Source organism: Montipora foliosa, chromosome 13 (genome assembly GCF_036669935.1).
Source record: "Montipora foliosa isolate CH-2021 chromosome 13, ASM3666993v2, whole genome shotgun sequence".
Classification (NCBI taxonomy): Eukaryota; Metazoa; Cnidaria; class Anthozoa; order Scleractinia; family Acroporidae; genus Montipora; species Montipora foliosa.
Window position 1 is genome coordinate 9,338,890 of NC_090881.1, and position 17,500 is coordinate 9,356,389.

General features: G+C 37.7%; 2 protein-coding genes and 1 pseudogene across 2 annotated transcripts; all 3 read right to left on the bottom strand.

Annotated features, from left to right (window-relative positions):
• Nucleotides 1-2,128: 2,128 nt before the first annotated feature.
• Nucleotides 2,129-2,689, bottom strand: LOC137981660 (QRFP-like peptide receptor). Its single transcript, XM_068828736.1, has one exon. The coding sequence runs from the start codon at nucleotides 2,687-2,689 to the stop codon at nucleotides 2,129-2,131; it is 561 nt and encodes a 186-aa protein (XP_068684837.1).
• Nucleotides 2,690-6,298: 3,609 nt separating this feature from the next.
• Nucleotides 6,299-10,621, bottom strand: LOC137982778 (RYamide receptor-like). Its single transcript, XM_068829925.1, has one exon. It carries the CDS (start codon nucleotides 7,958-7,960, stop codon nucleotides 6,995-6,997), a length of 966 nt encoding a protein of 321 aa, XP_068686026.1. The 5' UTR covers nucleotides 7,961-10,621; the 3' UTR covers nucleotides 6,299-6,994.
• Nucleotides 10,622-11,815, bottom strand: LOC137981661 (RYamide receptor-like; annotated as a pseudogene).
• Between the last annotated feature and the right edge of the window lie 5,685 nt (nucleotides 11,816-17,500).

The following is a 17,500-nucleotide window of genomic DNA, read 5'->3' on the forward strand; positions in this document are numbered from 1 at the left end:
GCATCATAAATTTTAAAGACAGTCGTCTCGGGTGGTCATAAGCTGAATATTCTCAGTTTAGAAATTTCGTATTCCCGTTACCTAGTTTGTTAAGATTTTATTCCCTATGAGCTTCCGTGCAGATATTTTTCGTACTCTTATTCACATTCTCAGGACTTGCATTCTCATGGAACACAATTATAAAAATGGACATACCTTGAAATATCATGCAAAGTCCAAACAAATGGATCAGCTTCGTTTTCCTATCAAGTTATAAAACGGTTTATTTTGTAATGCAATCCATGGATATTTCTGCGAAAATTTTATATTGTTTTATACTCTGTAAAAGGGCATGGCAGAAAAACTGAACACCACGTAGAACAATGGTCTCTTTATTTTTGTTCGGATGATTTGTCGAAAGAACTGAATGCAGTTTTCGAACTAGACCATGAAAGGGATTATTTTATCGACCCTTAGCTGTGTACCGATGCGTTCTAATTATAACAGCTGATGACTATCAAAGTTGCAGTCGTGCGGCCACTTGTCCAGTTCATGTAACATAGCATCTAAGCTGACGGCTTTCAAACGACTGAGTATAGTCAATGTCTTAATCAGCATCTTGGTTACTTTGCAATCTTCTTTCAGTTTAATCGACTTAACTCTGAGGAAACGGTTACGGCCTTTTTTAACTTCAATTTATGGGAACTTTGTCGATAATTGAGTTTGAAAAGTTTACTTACTAAGAAGCTTCTCTATAACTATCCTGTGGCAAATTAACATATGATAAGGCTCTTTGAATTGCCAGGTGGACCTAGATAATAGGCAGTTTCTTTCGAAAACAACAACTCGACAGACAGCATTTTTACAGCAACATTTCGCTGGTAAAAATAATGCACTCTTTTCATGTCAATGGCCTTTTTTATACTAGAATCGCATAATTCATCTGGGACGAACTTGGGCAAACATTTTTTCTGCGGCTGTTAAATTCGTTTAGTGTAAAGACGGGCACAAGACGCATTATGCGTCTGGACGAAGTATCCACTTTAGTGCGTCTTCGAAGACACACTAAACTGGTCACTTCGTCCAGACGAATTATGCGTCTTGTGACCGTCTTTATACGCGACGAATTTAACAGGCGCAGAAAAAATGTTTGCCCAAATTCGTTCCAGACGAATTATGCGTCTCATATAGTTCTTCCCGTCTTTACACTAGACGGATAACATGAGAGACGCACAATTTGTCTGAACGGATTATGCGTCTCTATTATAAAAACGGCCAATGAAAACTCAAACAAGAAATTCTAATTTTAATTCTTCCTTAAACGTTTACAAAGGGGCCTAATTTTCATTCTTAATCACCAATAGTCATCCGATATTCTCTTCTTTTTTTCCTAAAAAATAAATGAATAATAATCATACTAATAATACCTATAATACTCCTCATTCAGTCTCTGATCTCAGTTTCCCCGGAAATGTTAAAATCATTGCTTATTGGTTTATTTAAACGATGATCTTTATGTCATACGCTCCTATCCCCCTCATCTAATGCACACTTATGTGTTTAATTTTACATTTTCTTCAGTCTAGTCGGAGTTCTTTCGCTTTCTTTGTTTTAGAAGATTTCTCACAGAAAAACCGAAAACGCTATTTAACGTCGCATCCATTTTGAAACGTTGACTCTCGCTACTTCCTTGAGTACGTTAGTGATTCAGTTTAGACACTTGAGATAGTCGAATCAATACGGTGTGACAAAAAAACTGAAATTTTCCTAAGGGCTATTGGTTTTCCTAAAGCTGAATATATTCGTACTTTAAGTAGTTATTTGATACCTACATTGTAGCATTGTCAGATACACAAAACCAGCTTGCCTTTTACTGAATTATTTGGCGTGTGACTGAATTATAATTTCATACCCCTCAGTTTTTTAATAGTCCCCGGCGTATTCTTTTTTTTTTTAACGTAACGGCAAGGAAAAACTAGAAACGAAACTTTTATCGCAATCCACGATACAAATGCATTAGCCATGCAGTTGCAGATGGCGAATGTGAAAAGCAAGGGTCTTTAATTGAAACACAATCAGCAATGAATATACTTTTTTCATATTGGTGTCTTCTCAACGTTTTTGTTTCACTTAGCAAGGGAAGTCGTTTCTAGAGCAACAGCCACTTCAACGCGTTTGTGTTTCGTTTCTTGCGTTGTATTTCAGCAACAGTCGATTCTTGACCTGGAATCTTTTGTAACTTGAGCTTAATAAGGATGATGGAGTATATTAAGGTTAAAAGAATGACTGGAGAGTAAAGAAAGGCTACGTAATGGGCAAGAACAAAGACAGTAAATGATACGTACTCTCCAAAGGTTTCTTCCCACTTAGAAACACAAAATACTTCCCCTTCGTATTTCTCCAGGTTATATGCGAACAGGACAAGTGAGGTGGATGCCATTGCAACGATCCATGTGGCAAGAATGAAAAAAGTACACCTTTTCAAATTGATCAATGGGGAATGGAGGGGCCACACTACAGCTCCAAATCGATCCACTGCTATCAGAATCAGGCTCAGTACGGACACAATGAGGGACACCTCAAATAAGAAAGGACTCAGCTTACACAAGGCATTGCCGAGGACGCCACTGATGAGCCAGGAGTATCGATACAAGTTTACAACTCGCAGGGGAATCTCGATAAGCGGAACAAGTAGGTCAGACATGGCCATATTTACTATGAAAATGTTGATTGTTTTCCTTAAAGTTTTCGTTTTGTAAACAATTATTGCTATACAGGCATTTCCGACCAGCGAAACAACGAAGATAAGGCAGTAAGCGACGGTTGCTCCAATCCTGTATGTATTCCAGTGGAAGGAGCAGATCTCGGATCCGTTCATTGTTGTATTCATGACGTTCACTGGCACTTGTTCTGTTTGTTCTCATTAATCGTCTGAAGCTTCTCCTTCTGCAAGCAGATGTTGGTTTATATATACTAAAAGTCTTGAAATATCATGTTGACTTTGGATTCAATTGAAAGCAATTATTGACAGCATTTAATTAATGGCTTATGGGCAACAATCCACACGAAATGAATCATCTGCTAACGTTAAAGGTGGGCTCATATACCTATTACATCCGGTTTGATAAAGCTGTTATTGACGGAATTACTATTGGTTGGGTTTTTTTTCTTTTTGTTTTGTATTCTTGTTTGTTTTTCGCTCTTCGGTGACTTGTATATAACACTTCGTTTCGCTGCAGTATACTTTACTTACAAACCAAAAGCAAATAATTTTCTCTTGTTGCAAACACCATACTGCCATAATAAATAATAAATAAGGAAAGTCTGCGGGTTTCAACCAATCGTCGCATGAAATCTTTCTCTTCTTACAAATGGCTAAGATTGTAGATAGAGCTATATGTTGGGACTGCAATGATTTTTGTATCCGAAAAACTAAAAGACGATTGCATGACGGAAACACTGAGCATTTTAAAGCATCAATTCATGGTCATCATACCTGAGCTATTGTGGACCAAGTTTCATGAGCTGGTCACAGTTTAAAATGCGATCATTTTAAAATTTTAGTGAAAGGGCGATCCGACACTCACTGTACAATAAAGGAGACACTGTTGATCAAAGACTTAAAACCGACCTTAAATGAATAGTCCATAGTTAATAAGTTAGTCAGTGATCCAGTATAAACAATTTTGTATTTATGAACCATCTCTTCTAAAAAGATGTATGCAGAAGCATACGAAACGTCAATTAAAAGATAATTTTAAATGATGCGTTTATATCCGATGTTTGTCACCGCTGTTTGTGTGTTATTTCTGAGAAAACTGAGATGCCAAAGAAAATGAGTATTTACGACAATACTAACAATACCCGCAAAACACTTCGCTTAGTTACAATAAAACAAATTACAACATTTGAAGACTAAATACAAGAACTGTTTTACTTGGACACTAGCCATTTACAAACGGACTTAACAAAACATTTATTTCATACGACTCATTACATACAAACACATTTATATTGGCACACAAACCACCAAAAAAGAAAAGAAACTAGTGTTAGTAACAAAAGATTTTACTTGTATATAATTGAAACCGAGAGCAGCGAACAAGAGTAAAAATATTTTTCCCTTTGTCGTGTATCCTGATAACACTGGCCAAATAAATGATCCAATTTGAAGGAACGGGTCTAAATACACTTAAACAACTGGAAGTAAGGGAAACAACTAAGATAAGGCAGTAAGCGACCTTAGCACCAAAATTGTATGCAGTAGAATTTCGGTGAAAGAAACAGCTCGCGGACCCGTTTATCATTGTATCCATGTTCACTGGCACTAGTTCTAGTTGTTCTGGCTTATCGTCTGCACCTTATCCTTGATTTTCTACAAAAAAGTGTTGCTTTATTTATGCTAAAAGTGAAATACCCTCTAGGTTCTTGACTCGTTACAAAGGAAAAATATTCACAGTTGAAGTTTAATTAATGGCCTGCACAGACGAACGATTCGACACGAAATAAGCGGCGGTTATTGGGTGCTTAAGGACGTTCGCGCCAATTGTTTCTGCGCATCCTTACTGCGCACGCAAATGCACACGCCACGTCATACACGAGCGCGCGCGCTAAGTAATAAAATGAGAACTGATTGGGCAAAAGGCCATTGCTATAGCTTTGCCTAGATTTAACGGTCTTGGACGTTCGGTGACCCCTATTTTTCTTTCCATAAACGGATTTTATTTACAATTATCTCCACGTTGTCAAAAAATGAACAAAAAATCAATGTGGGAAGTTCAAAAAATTTCAAGATTTGTGCTCACGGGATATCAAATCCTGCCATCTTGCGGCTGCAAGGCGCGTGAAACTGTGGTCGCTAAATGCGAACTTGATCTTTAAGGGAACCTCACCAGTTGACTAAATTCACTTAATTAGTCCACTTAAACAATATTTGGCAGAGAAGATTTCACTTCAAAGATTTAATTGCAATATATTTGGGTTTACAGACACTGGCCTTATTCGATAACGAAGCCCGATTTTGTCACATTTTGGGTGTTTTTCCGGACATGTTCTCTCCAAAACGAAGTCGGTGACCCCCCATTTTTTTTACATTTCTGACATAACTAACTCATCATCTTACAGTGGTAAAAGTTTCAGAAGAAATTCAATGTTGAAAAAATTTCGCGCGAAAGTCCTTAATTTATGTTAAACCCTAAGGTACACCTGTATACCTGTGGGCCACTAGTTATTCAGTTGAAAAACTGTCCCATGTTACCCTCGTTAAATAAAGTTGATTTATTGATTGATTGATTGATTGATTGTTTGATTGATTGAATAAGGTGCAGCAGAAGGGTTGATCACGTCCCAAGAACAGACCCCACCTCAGTGGTAAATTAATTTGTAGCTGTTAAGAAAATTCGGAATCAGGAAATAACTGTAAAACAGCTTTGAGGAGGTAAAATTAATAGTCACATAAAAAAATTGGAATTTACGTTTTCGTAGGAAAATCCCACCTTCAAAAACACGAGCCGACAAATAGCCGTTACCTTGGCTAATTTTCAGTTTAAAGTTCACAAATGGCTAGGAGGTGAAGTAAGATACTCGTTTCTGGGTCATCATAAGGTAATAGGTACTTCGCTCCAACCAGTTATTTTTCATCGGCTCAGCATGCATTCTCTGCTCGAAAGGCCAGGATTCTTTAGCGGCTTGTATCAAACTAGGAAGTTCACGAATCATGGACTTCCAATTTTTGTGCGCAGTATCTCTACAAAAACAGATCATTACTTCACTCCTACTTCGTGTATTTCGCACTAACGCGGCCAGAGCTTATTCTCTGAAAAAAACGAAAGAACCCGTGGACTCCAGAGGAATCGGAAACCGAATTTAAAATCTTTATTTATGCACTCAGTTACTTCGAACCTATGACCTCTGTAATACCATTGTAGTGCTCTACCAATGGAGTCACTGTCCAGTCAACTAGGAGATGGTCAGCCTCTGTGTTCGTAATAAACTCCATGTAGATCTCTCAGAGTTCTAGCCTTTGACATTCCCAACAGGAGCGTCATAAAATGCTGACATTGGGTACACAAGACGAACAGATCATGTATCTCAAGTGTATTAAGGCTTGACCAACCTAATAATTATGCATATTTTTATTTGAAGGAAAGCATTTGTCCAATGTCCATGAAACTTAGCTTAAAGTTTGATATCGGTGTTGTTATTAATTTGCCAAAATATTTTGCTTCACATCTTGGTCACGGAATTAGTTATCCAGTAAGGTCGTGAAATATTATTAAGGCTAATGAGAGTACTATTTAAGACTAGCCTGGTTAGAAATTCAAGTTAACCTTTCTTTGATCACGAAAACAAGTGTTTTCGCTTCCGAAAGTCGTTCAGAGAAATCATCTATTTGAAATCATTATTTGTAGCTTCTGGTTGACTTGTGTAAAAATAATAATTTTCTTTCCTTTCTTATTTATCATCGAGATAGACAAACATGCCTTCTTTTCATAAATTTCCATATTTGAGCCTTCAGCTGCCCGGCGTATTCTTCTTTTTACCTAACGACAAAGAAAAACTGGAAACGAAGTGTTTATCGCAATCCATAATACAAACACACAAGCCACTTGCGGTGAGACGAATATGAAAAGCACGGTTCTTTAATTGTAATAAAATCAGCCCTCTTTTTAAAGTTTTTTAGTCTATCTTAGTTGCAGGTGAAGTAACTTCCGAGTGAGCTGAATTCGTTGTGATCACAAGCGAGGTCTCAACGAAACTACGTACATTTGCATCTGTTTACCTTTCAAAAAAAGCCAAAGATTGCTTAAAAGTCTACGAAAACTTTACTTGTACAACAAACAGGATTAACTGAATTTTTTTTCATACTGGTGTTTGCAACATTTTTCCTTCACTTGGCACAGGAAGTCATCTCTATAGCCACAGCCACTCTTTTTAGTTACTTATTTATCGTTTCTTTAAAAGAAAAAATGCATTAGTGTTTCTCTAATGACATTTTATACGAGTAGGACTGAGTTTACGTTGAATCAGAACAACACTTCAGAAGTCTCTTGAGGCCTTCACGGTAGTTTCTGCAAAATGCGAAACAGATGCAAGGATTGACGGCGCAATATGAGATTACAAGAAACCAGGAAGTGTAAAAATACTGACGGAAGAAGGTACATGGCAATGTGCCATAGAGATACATTAAATATATAAAACTCCAGGGAATTTTGCAAAAAATTAGCCCTAACAATATAGCTATGGCCAACTTCAAAGCATTTCTGTTTCGTTTATTGCGTTGTATTTCAGCATCAGTCGATTGTTGACCTGGAGTCTTTTGTAGCTTGAGCTTGATAAGAATGATGGAGTATATTATGATTAATAGGATGATAGGTGTGTAAACAAAAACTATGTAATAAGCAAGAACATAGTCTGTAAATGATACAGATTCTCCAAAGGCTTCTTCCCACTGAGAAACACAAAATACTTCCCCTTCGTATTTCTCCAGGCTATATGCGAACAGGTCTAGTGAGGTGGATGCCATCGCAACGATCCATGTGGCGAGAATGAAAAAAGTACACCTTTTCAAATTGATCAATGGGGAACGGAGAGGCCACACCACAGCTCCAAATCGACCCACTGCTATCAGAATCAGGCTCAGGACGGACACAATGTAGGAGGCGTCAAATAAGAAAGGAATCAGCTTACACAAGGCATTGCCAAGGACGCCACTGATGAGCCAGGAGTATCGATACAAGTTTACAACTTGCAGGGGAATGCAGCTAAGCGGAACAAGTAGGTCAGACATGGCCATATTTACTATGAAAATGTTGATTGGTTTCCTCAAAGTTTTCGTTTTGTAAACAATTATTCCTATACAGGAATTTCCGACCAGCGAAACAACGAAGACAAGGCAGTAAGCGACGGTTGCTCCAATCCTGTATGTATTCCAGTGGAAGGAGCAGATCTCGGATCCGTTCATTGTAACAGTTGTATTCATGACGTTCACTGGCACTTGCTCTGTTTGTTCTCATTAATCCTCTGAAGCTTCTCCTTTTTTTTCTGCAAACAGATGTTGGTTTATATATACTAAAAGTCTTGAAATATCATCTTGACTTTGGATTTAATTGAAAGCAATTATTGACAGCATTTAATTAATGGCTTACGGGCAACAATCCACACGAAATGAATATCTGCTAACGTTAAAATTGGGCTCATATTCCTATTACATCCGGTTTGATAAAGCTGTTATTGACGGAATTACTGTTTGGTTGGGGTTTTTTTTCTTTTTGTTTTGTATTCTTGTTTGATTTTCGCTCTTCAGTGACTTGTATATAACACTTCGTTTCGCTGCAGTATACTTTACTTACAAACCAAAAGAAAATAATTTTCTCTTGTTGCAAACACCATACTGCCATAATAAATAATAAATAACGAAAGTCTGCGGGTTTCAACCACTCGTCGCATGAAATCTTTCTCTTCTTACCAATGGCTAAGATTGTAGATAGAGCTACCTGTTGGGACTGCAATGATTTTTGTATCCGAAAAACTAAAAGACGCTTGCATGACGGAAACACTGAGCATTTTAAAGCATCAATTAATGGTCATCATACCTGGGCTATTGTGGACCAAGTTTCATGAGCTGGTCACAGTTTAAAATGCGATCATTTTAAAATTTTAGCGAAAGGGCGATCCGACACTCACTGTACAATAAAGGAGACACTGTTGATCAAAGACTTAAAACCGACCTTAAATGAATAGTCAATAGTTAATAAGTTAGTCAGTGATCCAGTATAAACAATTTTGTATTTATGAACCATCTCTTCTAAAAAGATGTATGCAGAAGCATACGAAACGTCAATTAAAAGATAATTTTAAATGATGCGTTTATATCCGATGTTTGTCACCGCTGTTTGTGTGTTATTTCTGAGAAAACTGACATGCCAAAGAAAACGAGTATTTACGACTATACTAACAATACCCGCAAAACACTTCGCTTCCCTTACCAAACCAACCTTATTTTTAACCTGGTTTGAATCTGTTTGAATGCTATTTTAACTATTTGCACACTAGTTTAAGGTCATCATACTCTATTTTAATCCTTTTTTGCGAAAATTGAAAAATAGTGCCATGTATTTAAACTGTAGTTAAATAGAAGTTAAACACTAGTTAATGACCACTGATAGAATGAGTTCAGCTATTTGTAATCTATTTCTCAGAATAATAGGTTCCAAATAGGTATTTGCAATCTTTTTATACACCACACATGTTTCAAAATAGTTTAAAATATGCTATTTAAATACTAATTACGAGGCAACTACGAAAAAGTTGATGATTTAAAAAGTGGTTGTGAAATATTCTTTACAAAAATAGTAATTAAATAGTCTAGTTGAAATCTATTTCAAATGTATGGCATTCATAAATCTCCTAAATAGGAATAAAATAGTCTATTTAAAACTAGTTTGAACTTGAAAGGAGTATTTGAAAGGTATTTTCAAATTGCTGAATATACTCGAATCATTAAAATTTTTCAAACAAATTTTTAATAACCTATTCAATACCTATTTAAAATGGACAGCCATCATAAAGCTTCAAAATAGGGATAAAATAGTCTATTTATAACTATTTCAAATTGGAAAGAATAATTTAAAGGTATTTTCGAATTGCTGAGTATATACTCGAATCATGATAATAAGCTTGATGCTGGATAATTTTTTAAGTGAGTGAATACAGTCTGTATTTGAATGCAAGAAATCTGAAGGTCAAAAAAGTCCGGCCTTCCAGACCTTAAGATTCAAGCCAGGCTTGACCAGGCTTTTTTGAATTTCCAGGCCAAAAGTGTGTAAGTCTTTAAGATTACGGACATTGACTGCAATTTAGTGTAACAGTGTCTGAATAGTGACCAGTGACCTTAACCAAACTCTGTGGGCTCAATTGAACTGTCTCTCAAGTAACAATCTTGATGGTGTCTTGCAAAATACGATGATGTTATGGTTTAACGGCCAATTATCTTTAATGTAGCAACGTAAACATTATATTGAAATCATTATTTGTAGCTTCTGGTTGACTTGTGTAAAAATAATAATTTTCTTTCCTTTCCTATTTATCATCGAGATAGACAAACATGCCTTCTTTTCATAAATTTCCATATTTGAGCCTTCAGCTGCCCGGCGTATTCTTCTTTTTACCTAACGACAAAGAAAAACTGGAAACGAAGTGTTTATCGCAATCCATAATACAAACACACAAGCCACTTGCGGTGAGACGAATATGAAAAGCACGGTTCTTTAATTGTAATAAAATCAGCCCTCTTTTTAAAGTTTTTTAGTCTATCTTAGTTGCAGGTGAAGTAACTTCCGAGTGAGCTGAATTCGTTGTGATCACAAGCGAGGTCTCAACGAAACTACGTACATTTGCATCTGTTTACCTTTCAAAAAAAGCCAAAGATTGCTTAAAAGTCTACGAAAACTTTACTTGTACAACAAACAGGATTAACTGAATTTTTTTTCATACTGGTGTTTGCAACATTTTTCCTTCACTTGGCACAGGAAGTCATCTCTATAGCCACAGCCACTCTTTTTAGTTACTTATTTATCGTTTCTTTAAAAGAAAAAATGCATTAGTGTTTCTCTAATGACATTTTATACGAGTAGGACTGAGTTTACGTTGAATCAGAACAACACTTCAGAAGTCTCTTGAGGCCTTCACGGTAGTTTCTACAAAATGCGAAACAGATGCAAGGATTGACGGCGCAATATGAGATTACAAGAAACCAGGAAGTGTAAAAATACTGACGGAAGAAGGTACATGGCAATGTGCCGTAGAGATACATTAAATATATAAAACTCCAGGGAATTTTGCAAAAAATTAGCCCTAACAATATATCTATGGCCAACTTCAAAGCATTTCTGTTTCGTTTATTGCGTTGTATTTCAGCATCAGTCGATTGTTGACCTGGAGTCTTTCGTAGCTTGAGCTTGACAAGAATGATGGAGTATATTATGATTAATAGGATGATAGGTGTGTAAACAAAAACTATGTAATAAGCAAGAACATAGTCTGTAAATGATACAGATTCTCCAAAGGCTTCTTCCCACTGAGAAACACAAAATACTTCCCCTTCGTATTTCTCCAGGCTATATGCGAACAGGTCTAGTGAGGCGGATGCCATCGCAACGATCCATGTCGCGAGAATGAAAAAAGAAACACCTTTTCAAATTGATCAATGGGGAATGGAGAGGCCACACCACAGCTCCAAATCGACCCACTGCTATCAGAATCAGGCTCAGGACGGACACAATGTAGGAGGCGTCAAATAAGAAAGGAATCAGCTTACACAAGGCATTGCCGTGGACGCCACGGATGAGCCAGGAGTATCGATACAAGTTTACAACTTGCAGGGGAATGCAGCTAAGCGGAACAAGTAGGTCAGACATGGCCATATTTACTATGAAAATGTTGATTGGTTTCCTTAAAGTTTTTGTTTTGTAAACAATTATTGCTTTTCAGGAATTTCCTACCAGTGAAACAACGAAGATAAGGCAGTAAGCAGCAGTTGATCCAATCTTGAATGCAGTTTTTGGATGCCAGTGGACGGAGCACCTTGCAGATCCGTTTATCGTTGTATTCATGTTCACTAGCACTTGTTCTAGTTGCTCGGCTTTCATTAATCGTCTGAACCTTCTCCTCGTTTTTGTACAAGCAAGTGTTGCTTTATTTATGCTAAAGGCGAAACAACGAAGATAAGATCGGTTGCTCCAATCTTGTATGTGGTAAGATTCCACTGGAAGGGGCAGCTCTGGGATGCGTTTTTTCGTTGTGAAAGTTGTTTTAGCCGGTTCTAATCAATCGTCTAAACCTTCTCCTTGTTTTGTACAAGCAGGTGTTGCTTTATTTATGCTAAAAGGGAAATATCATCTTGGCTTTTGACTCCTTTCAAAAGGAAATTATTGGCAGAGTTAAATCAAGGGCTTTCGAACAATAATGCCACCCGACGTGAGCGACGAGTAATGGGTTTTTCAACTCATAATTTTATCACCTCAAAGATGGGCTCATATTTGCCTTGCAACCGCTTGAAGGATGTTGTTATTGCATTACTGTAAATCGTGAAACATCTCATTGTAAAACTATTGATCAGCTTAATTGAAACGGTGAGCAGTGTATAGGTGCACAAGTATCGCCTTGAGGCGAAGGTCGTAATTCAATCATTTAGAAAACAATGAAAATAGAAGCATAGCTTAAGGAAATTACTACTACACTTTTATTTCAATATCCTCTTGTAAAAGTTTCTGTCTACTCTCAAGTTTGTCGATTTAACAAATTGATGTTAGTTTTTCATGCGTCTGTCCTGTTGTTGACAATGTATTTCGTCATAACATTGCCAAAGTAGTCTGCGGATCCACTCGGCTATCGTGGATCCACAGCCACTTTGACAATGTTATGACGAAATTCATGATCAATAACAGGACAGACGCATGAAAAACTGCAACTATTGGGGGTCAAAATTAAGTCAAAACACGAGAAGAACTCGAGATAAAAATGCGAGAAACTTCAATTTTATTCAATCTGACGCGACCAAATTCATAACTTGCCTCGCTCTCCTATTGGCTAATGGTAAAATGGAGACTTTCTGTTGGTTAAGAAGTGACAGATCGACGTTTCACAAATTTTGCATAAATTAAACTCTTCGAAACGCATAAAGGCCTACATTATGACATAAGCATGATGTGATTTTATCTCAAGGCCCGTCATATTTAAGTACTTAGGTGTGCCGTTGCATGGGGTAAGAGGCGTTGTCGATCATAGAGCTTAAGCCAATAAAATGAGGTCAGATCGAATAACACCGAGGTTATAGGCAAGATCAGTCTAACTCGTGGTCCTTCATTCCCATCACGTTAACTCCGAAGTCAGATTTCCGGTACTGTAGAAGAAATTTCAGGCAAGTTTAATGTTTTTCTTTTTTTTCGTTTTTCTTTTCTACTTTTTGTTCTTTTGTAAAGTTTGACCGCAGGTGCGTAAGTTTTTCGGCCAATGGTTGGGACATGTCTAACTCCACCCCCGTTGTGTAGTTCGTTAAGAATCATTCCGACGACCTTGATCTTGACTTTCCAATCTCTTCGCCTGTGCTAATACGCTGGCATGGAGTTGGGGTAGAACAGTAGAAAAGACGTTAAAATTCGACACACATGTTCTTCATTCCTTTCGCCCTGATATCGTCATTTTGCAACTAGGCGGTAATGACCTCGTTACTATTTCAACATTGCATGTTGATTCAGCCCTCGATGAGTTTGTTTATTACCTACACAAGTCATGCGGGGAGACGTTGGTGTGCGTGTGCCAGCCTATTCGCCGAAACACAGCTGAGGCTTTTAACTCAAAGGTCGCATGTTAACACGATACCTAAGGCTTGTGTACCCTCTACCATATGCCATGTTTTGGGGGCATACAGGGTTTTGGAAGGCGAAAGCCAATTTTTACACTCCCGATGGCGTTCATTTGAACACTAGGGGCCAACATAAGTTATATCGTAGTCTCAAAGGGGCGGTCTTTACGCCTTTTGCCCAGGTCTCTTTCCTCGGAGGGAGTCTGTTATATCATTTGCTGTAAGCCTTTGCCCCTTTTTGGGCGCGGCTACATATGACTCAGCTACACCGCCGTACTTGATTGCACGGGTTGCTTTCGTTGTCCCCAAATACCGATCGTTATTCCCTGTCCCTAACCCCCTCAAGTACGTCGTCTACTCAGCCCCAGTTGACCCTAGAACCGAGTCAACCACTAAAAAGATTCATAACCTCAATCAGTCGCAATCAGCTTTTTAAAAATTCCCCCTTGAGGTAAGATTTCTTTCTGCTCTCAAATTTGTCTAGTAGTCATACTCACATGACTAATCGGTAAAAGTTGAATTAGTAAGGAACACACAAACTGATAAAAACATATTTGAACACATGTGAAAAGAGCGCACGAATGACAGGAAACACCGATTAATTAATTCGGCACCAAAAGTATTGCTAGGGAGAAAAAAAAACTAGTTGGCTAGTATTTCGAGGATGTAGTAGAAACGCGACACATTCTGAATCACAAGTTGCATGCATCTGCAGCTTCGTATACGAGTCAAAAGCATAAACTGATATAGAGCCGTAACCAGACTTTATGCAGAACAAGACGAGGCAAGTTTGGAGCGCCCCCTCCTCCCCGAAAATTTGAAATGTAGAGGCTCAGAAATGCTCTTTTAAGCATTTTCCGTTGCATTTTTCTTCAGAAAACTCCATCTTGGGCAAGTGTAGAACTTCACTTTTTTATTCTGAGCGATACTGGTTCCACTAAATGACCATCTGCATTTTAAAGCATTCAAATGTTGCAACATGTATGATAGCAATAAAATGAATCCACGAGCCAACTTTTATGGATTTTATACTGTAGATGATCAGGAGAAGTCTTAGGTTACACTTTTTTAAAGTTAGTTCTTAGATGAGATACAGAATCACACTCGCTTATCAATTATCTTTTTCGATACACTCTTGCTTATGTTCTTCAACTTTGAGACAGCCACGTCATAATATTTTCGTCTCGATCTTATCATGACTAAAAAGTCACTAACTTTCACGATTAAGAGTAGTAAGCTTCTCCCTTAACAGTTGGAAAAGCGAAAGTTTTTTGCCCGTCGTTTATTCTTTACTGAAAGCTAAGGCAAGACGTCTGTGACCAGAGGCATCCCATCTCTTTAAAACAGAACTGCGGTCAATTTCCGTTGGTTTGTGAATGTACGCTCAAGCAAGCCCGTTCAGCCTCGCATTAGCCATGCTTGTTCGGGATCAGGTTTTAAGCCTTCTCGGTGAGCTGAAGGTACGCTCGCATGAATAGGAGCCGACTGGAAGGGTCAACAGAAGCTGTAAAATGTTCGATACATTTGGATAGAATTCTTCATTGCAATGGCTCACTGCGTGTTGCAAGCTTTGGATTTGCTTAGCATCGGACTTGTTGTTCTTCATCTTCCAACGCAGTAACTGATAAATAAATAATTCTTTTATATAGATAAGCGAATCGCTATCCTGGAATTGCTTACTCAAAGACATAAATTAAGGAGCCAGTTACCTTACCTCTTGCGCAAATTCAATTCGGCGTTATTAGGGAGTTCGTCTCCAAGACTTTGTTCTATTTTTGCCACAGCAGTTTCATCTAACAAGTACAACTTTGCAGCAATACACCTTTGAGCTCAGGCTTCTGGAAATCTGTCATTCAAATGCTGAATCACATGATCAATGAAGGTATAGCAAAAGTTTGCTTTATAGTGAGTTGCCATGGGAACCAATTTCTTTATAGCCGTAATAGTGTTTCCTGTAGACCTAGTAGCCTACCAAATTCCAATTCTCTATTTTCGAATGTTTCATAATACACTTTGTTTGGCCCTCAAATTTTGCATAAACTATTGTTTTCAAATGCTCTTGGGAATATGCAGTGTCCCCAAGAGCATTTGAAAACAATAGTTTATGCAAACCATGGGCGGCAAACAAAGTGTATTACGGGGCATTTGAAAATAGAGAATGGTCTCTGTTGCAAATTGACTGAGATAGCTCCCTTTATATACTTGATGTTATAGTGGGTTGAGTGAATGACGTCATCAGTCATGTCATTCGTATATTCTACACATTTTTTAAAACTTAAATATCTCCGGAACCAATGCAGATATTTCTAAACGATAAATGGCGTTTTTAATCTTTCCTCGAATTCTATGTGATAAACCCAAAAATTCAAGGGATAAAAATTTGATCATAGTAGCACTTTAACTTTAAAATTTGTGTCACTTTTCAAGGGTTTACAGGAAAGATGAAAGAAGCTGACTTTCACTTCAGTGGTCTTCATGCAAGTTCTTGTTAATTAATTTAACATACTATACTGCTCAGGAATGACACTGTCGTCGGCTAGCCGCAGGAAAGAAGGAGGCCTCCAGTCTCTATTTTAATGTTAGCCATAAGCACTTTTCTTTCAAGCATTACTTTCCAACGGCAATTGTGATAGGATTGTTGTCGAGCAGCTTCTGTGCCTGTCATCATAATCATAATTGGTGCTCATTTGAGCACTTATGACAGAACAAGTAAGTAGCAATGATGTCATTGGAGCGGGAATTTCGTATGAATTCAACCTCATTTACACTAGACAAGCCCACTTGTCGAGGAAAACTTGCCAACTGTACTGTACATACACACTAGCAAGTTCTCCCTGAAAAGGTTTTCCTTGACAAGTTTTCCTTGGTAATGTAAATGGAAAATATGACAATTTTTCCTTGACAAGTACACTTGACAAGTAATTTACATTAGCAAATATCGTCCTTTACAAGTTTTTCCTTGACAAGTGTCCTTGTTCAAAAACTAGCATGCCAGTTTTTGAACAAGGACACTTGTCAAGGAAAAAATTGTCATAATTTTTCCATTTACAATGCCAAGGAAAAGTTGTCAAGGAAAAAAACTTGCTAGTGTAAATGAGGCTTTCACATAACAATCTGACCCGAATGGCTATCTAAGATACTTTTAAACTAGTCTTGGATTATTAAGGTAATTCCTTAGTATTGCATTGCGCATCCCTACTACGCACGATTTTCGCGTCATTAGCGCGCGCACATGAGCACGTGCGCATACAAAATGTAAGAGATTTCGCTCAAACTAAACCCGATAGCGAAATAAATGATCCTTGCTCTCAAACGAGCACGGTGACCCCCGATTTTTTTTTTCAGGTATTTGCTAGGAACAGTCTAATAAAGAACATATTTGAAGGATAAAAAAAGTTTGATAGTAGAACATGAATTTTTTTTGGAAAACAGTTCCGTACTGGGTGTATTTTACCCAAGGCAAGAACTGTCCCAAAATGCGCACTATTCCCACAACCAGGGAATCAAAGTCGGCGTAAATGAAGCATTACTGCTTATGTAAATAAAAGAAGCTATACTTTCAAAATAAAATTTTGTGTCTTTGAAGTAACCAAGACTTAATTCTGTATGAAGGTGATTGGAATTTTTAACGCGAAAACAGTAAAAATACCCCATTTTAAGAGCCTGCTGACGCGTAAACAAGCACGGTGACCTCATTTTTTATTGCGTTTTTTTAATGTTCATATCTTGAATGTTAATTATGCCAAGTTTCCAAAAAAGTTTGATAATAGAACAATTTCAAGGGAATTACCTTAAAGTGGATTCTGTAGTCGCTTTGGAAGCAAAGGAAAAGGGTAGGGAAAGAAACAATCTTATAGGATGGTAGTTTGAGGATACGAGCTTGTACTTCATCACTACACCTTCGACTAGACTTGGACGGCCGGCCAGTCGTTGACCGGTATGAGACTTGGAAGATAGAAGGACACCAGGTTTGCTTTCTCCAGAGATTGAGATTCATTGACCTACAAGAAAAACTTAACTAAGCAAGGGGTATTGGCTTCTTCTATCGTGTCAGGCATCTCCATATTAAATCGAAACTGATCCCCGATTGCCTTATCTTGAATCAAAGTGACTCGTCGAATATCAGCATTTAAACTTCTCTTAGATATGTGCCGGCGG